The sequence below is a fragment of the Notothenia coriiceps genome, unplaced genomic scaffold, assembly GCF_000735185.1.
Source record: "Notothenia coriiceps isolate Sejong01 unplaced genomic scaffold, NC01 NC01_scaffold00018248, whole genome shotgun sequence".
Taxonomy (NCBI): Eukaryota; Metazoa; Chordata; class Actinopteri; order Perciformes; family Nototheniidae; genus Notothenia; species Notothenia coriiceps.
Genome location: NW_011350949.1, coordinates 287,595 through 293,203, shown reverse-complemented (window position 1 = coordinate 293,203; position 5,609 = coordinate 287,595). Strand labels below are relative to the sequence as shown.

Below are 5,609 nucleotides of genomic sequence, written 5' to 3'. Positions count from 1 at the left end.
CTAACAGGTTGTTGTTAAATACAAAAAGAAGCCACCACCTTTCTCACATTAATCATTGCAGAAAAAAAGATGGTCATGTAACAAAGCAAGAAGGTAATAACTGGAGCTGAAATTAGATCTACGGAAATATAAATAAGTCATTTCAAGCAAAACAGCCAAAATGTTACCTTCTCAGGATGGTCTGCTTTTCTTTTTGTTATGTGATAAGTAAAAAATGTTTGGTTGGTCAGACTTAGCTTAGCCTAAATGCTGTGGTGTCTTCCATTGATTCGGGTTATGTACTAGTCCCAATACAAATACATGAAACAACAAAAATAGAATCCCCTTTGGCCATTTAACAGATTTCAGACATTATGTTAAACAACTATTCACTTTATCTTGAAAATCATTATCAGATTAATCATGAGGGCCAGTGTTTCCGCCAGACCAGGGCTGAGAGGGTGTCAACCCCGAGAGCTCAAATGAATTATTCAGCTCATTCATTTGAGCTGAATAAGGCCGTCAAATGACGGGAAGACGCCCCCCCGGCGGAAACGCTGAAATGTGCCAACAATGGCGGCTTTAAAAGGCTGATTTAGGAGTTACTATTATAATAGAGTTTCTCATAAATTCGTTTTTCAATTTTAAATGTCATTGTTGTAAATTCCCCTTGTTTTCTTTGGTCTGCGTTGTATCGTTTGTGTTTTTTGGTCAGGCACATTTGGGGACAGCTAAGTAGCGCAGCTACGGGTCCTCGAGCTGTTTACCCATGTGCGTTTGATGACAGGACATTATTGCGGTCGCATCGTCACCTACATAATTACCGTCAAAGAGAGAATGCGTTCGTGAAGAATAAAGCATTCAATCATTCTACATTCATTCATCAATCTCCATTCAACAATTCATTCATCATTCAATACTGCTACAGCTGTTGTAAGAACCATTCAAGCTGAAATAAAGTCCAAAGACTGTATTTCCTGTCTCCGCGTCTACTCTCTAACCGGAGTGCTGTTTTTGGATGAAGCGGCTCCGGCACAAACATCACACAACATAAGATTCCCCAATAGTACTTATACCTCGGTTAAAATACAGGAAAACTGTCCAACAAAAATGAACAAATAGGGAAAAAAGAAGAGAGCGTTTTGCATGTCATATGCATAAAATAGACTATAATAAGAGTAAAGTACTTGAAAGGAATAGGACTGAATTAGATTGAATAATGGAATGGCCATTAAAAGATTGCTAGACTCCTTCAACACGTCTATCTTTATAAAAAATGTGTTAACTGAGAGTTAAAGATAACCAATAAAAAACATTGATATGTTGTGATACCAGTACTTTGATACAGATCAAGGTGTACCAGCTACATTAACGGAACTTGAGGGAAAACATACAAGTAACTAAAAAACTGTACTTTGAGTGAAGAAGTAGGCGTTAATGCACGCAGCTATACACCTGGCACTATATATGCCAGTTGAGTCTTCAGCCTTAGTTGTTGTGTATGCAAATTACAACTATATTAGTTTTTCCACCTGAATAGAAATAGTTTTCAATCATTGTTATTTGAATTGTTTTATTTCAGCTTTTATAAATATAAATCACTTATAAACCAAAACATTGTTATTATGATCTTGTATAGAAGCAGAGAAGTTCTACTTCTTGCATGCTGGTTTGGCACTACTTTCGTCCGCGGGCTGGGCAGTGATCTGGTTGTCAGGCGGCAGTGGTTTCCCCAGATGGTGTCCTGTGGTGAGGCCGTACGGCTGCGACTCTCGCTCCTCCCTCACTTTGGGCCACATCATAAACCCCCCCTGAAAGCTGAGGTCAAAGAGCTCACAGGGGGCGAAGTTCAAAGGCTTTTCTGTCAATAGTCCTTTAAGCCGGGCTCGCCACCCGTCTAGCAGGGCTGTTCGCATGGCGGAGGGACAGTGAGCCGGGCTCCAGAATATCTGAGGAGCAAGAACCTGAAATCCACAGAAGTGCAGAGTGCCGTTCTGAAAGACACAAGAGACAAATACACAAGAGAGAAACAGGTTAACAGCTCACCAAACGAGTGTAGCTGTTTTGATGTGGTTAATATTCTGTCCCATTGTTTCTTATTAAATATGCAAAGCACTTTGTGTCTTTTTTGAAAAGTTCCCCATGAATAAATGATTAGGTATAGCTTTGTGTTTGCCGTGTTTTTTTTAATAATGTATAAGGACAACAGGCAGTAATGACCTCTTCATAATGTATTTTTGAGTGTATGGGTCTGAGTGGCTCACCTGTAGAGGCCACAGCGTGATGTTGATGTCTCCATTGATACCGTCAGGCCGAAACATGGTCTGTGTTGCTCCAGTGGTGAAAGACAGCATCGCTTTTTTATCCTTCAAGACAATACAAAGCATGAGGACAGGAAACACAGATGCCATTTATAACCCTTTATAATGCAGATGTGTTATCAAATTGAAATTCTTTGATTAAGTGGCAACCTCTGAGGAGTCAATTATGCCTCAAAAATGATACCCATCAGGTGGCCTGTCTGCCCCTTCTTGTGTCCCTATTGGTTAAAAAAAACAAGATGGCACATGCCAAAATGCCGAACTCAATACATAAATTTGTACATTTTGATAATTCATATGATTATCACTATATTTTTTGTTGTGAATATGTTTAAATCAGGAAAATAGGGCAAATATTTGCATCATGTTACTTTATTTAATCATGTTGCTGAGTTTGAAGGGATATATGATCCAGGTGAGAGGGGGACTGACCTTGAATATACCGTTATTGTACATCTTTTGCAGGGAGAAAGCAAAGCCTTGTGTCAGCACTCGGTCTATCCAGCCCTTCATGATGGCCGGCACACTGAACCAGTACAAAGGAAACTGCAAAAAGACGCACAACATGTCACACTGATCTTAAATCGAATGGTCAAATCGGTGTTCTTTCTGCAAATATTTATGAAGGTGCTTTAAGTATACTATACATATCATTTTACTATGTAAAAACAACAAACCAATGAATACATTCAGAAGAAGAGTTTTTCTAAATAGCAGAGCCAGAGTTAGTGTATACATGCTGTATAGAAATTGGGATTATGGAATAATAAAGTAGAAATGTGAGTGACCTCTGACCTGGAAGATGACGAGCTCGGCCTCCTTAACTTTGCGCTGCTCCGCCATGATGTCATCACTTAGATGGCCTTCCATCCAGGCATGCATGGTCTCATCTCCATACTGGAAAAGCTCTGGATTCTTATGGTCACCTGAACACAACACACTGTCAGAACTTTATTGCATTATTATTTATAACTTTCAAGATGTACTCCTCCATTAGGAAAATAGAGCCACAGACAGGAGGTCGGAAAGAAGTACAAACACATCTTTTGTCTTTCAATTGGATTTTTTCGACAATAAAAACTATACTATAAGAGTAAAATAAACTATAGGAGGTCACCGATGATGTCGTCCTGAGTTGCGTTAGCCCTGAAGTTCATGGCGTAGAGGTCAGACACGAGCACCTTGTAGCCCTGGGCCTCTAGCTCCTGCATCGCCACGTCACGCACCGCCGCGTTGAACGAGCCCGGACTCTGGTGGGCGTACACGATCAGGGCCGTTTTCTGAGCTGTGAAAACACACACACACACACACGTCGTAAAAATTCTCTTTTGGAAAAGGCTTTGAAAATGTATGTTAATTCTTAATGGAGGGTCTCTAGTCATGATTGCAGGTGCACTTTAACTTGAATATTAAAGGACCTTCATTTTCCAGTTGCTCAGCCTTTGTGAGGGTTTAGGTTTCAGGTAAATTTTCGGGGTAAATAATTGGATTGCAAAACATTTAAGGGTGCATATTACACATTTAACCCGTATTATTAAGATTCTCCTAAACTTTTAAAGTTAGGTAAGTTAAGTATTTTTTAGAGTATTAAACCTCTATAAAAGAAAGTGAAATAACACAATAATGCACTGGAAATATTTAAAAGATTCAAATTAAATGTTAATGTTAAAATGAGTTGAGCTGCAGATAAGATGGACGCCAGCTGTTTAATGTCCTCAAATAAAAAATATTCACATTTTATGTATCATTTTTGTCCATTGGACTTTCTTTAATGTCATTTTATTTATTGTTTTATTCTGATACACACATCTAAGTCATGTCTGTCATTCCAGAGGGATTCCTCCTCGGCTGCTTTTCCTCAGGTTTCTTCTTTTATTTCCCCCACTAAAAGGGGAGTTTTTCCCTTCTCAGAATGGAGGGTCTAGGATCGGAGCTGCTGTTAAGACCCTTAAGGCATTTGTGATTTGTGAACTGGGCTATATAAACGCAGTTGATTTGACATGATTGGCCATGGAGTTGTTATCATAAAAGGTTAAGGGTTGAAATGAAAGCATCAGTAAATAATTTACAAACCAACTTAAAGCCATTTTATTCAACCTGTAAAGGGGAGCCTTTGAAGCAGTTGTATTGAGAGACAGAGCCAGAAATTAGCTTCTGTACTGTAAAATAATTTCCTACAAGAATAAACTGCAACTAACAGAAACTTAAAATGAGAATACAAGCACTGGTGTCTCTAATAACCTTTGAGGTTATTGAGGTGACATTGTTTTCACATTAATCTGAATGATAATGCTAATTAAAGTTGATTATTTATGCTTTACTAAAACTATTCTCTGCTATATTGATATATTGCTATAGAAAAACTGTGATATATTCATTCATGATAAAAAAAAGGAAATGCATAATAAGCATTTTTTTTTTTGATATTTTCAGTACATTTCGGTGATAATAATTCTGTCGCACATAAAGGTGTTTGGTTTCTGATGCGTGCTATTTTTCTACTAACAATGGAAAAAAGGCTCCAAAATCAATGCCAAAATGTGCCCGAAGTTTGATTTGTTCAGTGAGAATTTCTTTAGACATCATTACTAATAATATATTATAGTTATTTCACATAATTAAAGATTAAAAATGTGCACAGAGTTTGGTGTGTAGTGCTGATAAGTATCATAGCAGCACTACAAACTGCAGCGGATTAACAGGAAGGGAACAAAGTAAAGAGAATAAGCTCACCCATGCTGTATGTCTGCTGGATCGGTCTGAACTGTAGAGCTGGTCGCTGGGGGCTCTTATAGGCCCTGTGGTGTTCTTTGCGTGAGAAACATAGTCAGAAATCAGATGGATACATGTGCCTCAAGTCACAACACACTGAAGAGGAAGAGGGAAAAAAACGTCTGCTGTCAGACTAAGACCGGTTTAGTGGAAGGTTTGAAAGGGAGGAGTGTGTGTGTGTGTGTGTGTGTGTGTGTGTGTGTGTGTGTGTGTGTGTGTGTGTGTGTGTGTGTGTGTGTGTGTGTGTGTGTCAGGCTGTGGACTCGCTGGTGATAAGATTGGTTTCATTTGGCCTGGAAAAGAATGTTTGGGTCACTTTTAAGGGATTATCTGTTGGGGTCATGGGGCTTAATAAACTCTTTAATCCGACTTATTTTCACCTCGTTAGGAGAAAAGTGTATGAAGGCATCAGTTTAGTAAACCCTGAGCTGTTCGGTCAAGTCCCCGTGTTTAATGTCACCTGTCACCAGTCTCTCTACAATCAGGCAGTTATTACTGACTGGGGGATAAAACTGGCAGACTTTGTGAGAAAACTTT

The 5,609-nt window shown here is 38.9% G+C and overlaps 1 protein-coding gene across 1 annotated transcript; it reads right to left on the bottom strand.

Annotated features, from left to right (window-relative positions):
- Positions 1–1,631: 1,631 nt before the first annotated feature.
- Positions 1,632–5,128, bottom strand: nqo1 (NAD(P)H dehydrogenase, quinone 1). The gene is made up of 6 exons (XM_010777490.1): positions 5,034–5,128; positions 3,418–3,585; positions 3,096–3,226; positions 2,733–2,846; positions 2,244–2,345; positions 1,632–1,973 (listed from the first exon to the last, which is right to left on the bottom strand). The coding sequence occupies exons 1-6, from the start codon at positions 5,035–5,037 to the stop codon at positions 1,632–1,634; spliced, it is 861 nt and encodes a 286-aa protein (XP_010775792.1). The 5' UTR covers positions 5,038–5,128.
- Between the last annotated feature and the right edge of the window lie 481 nt (positions 5,129–5,609).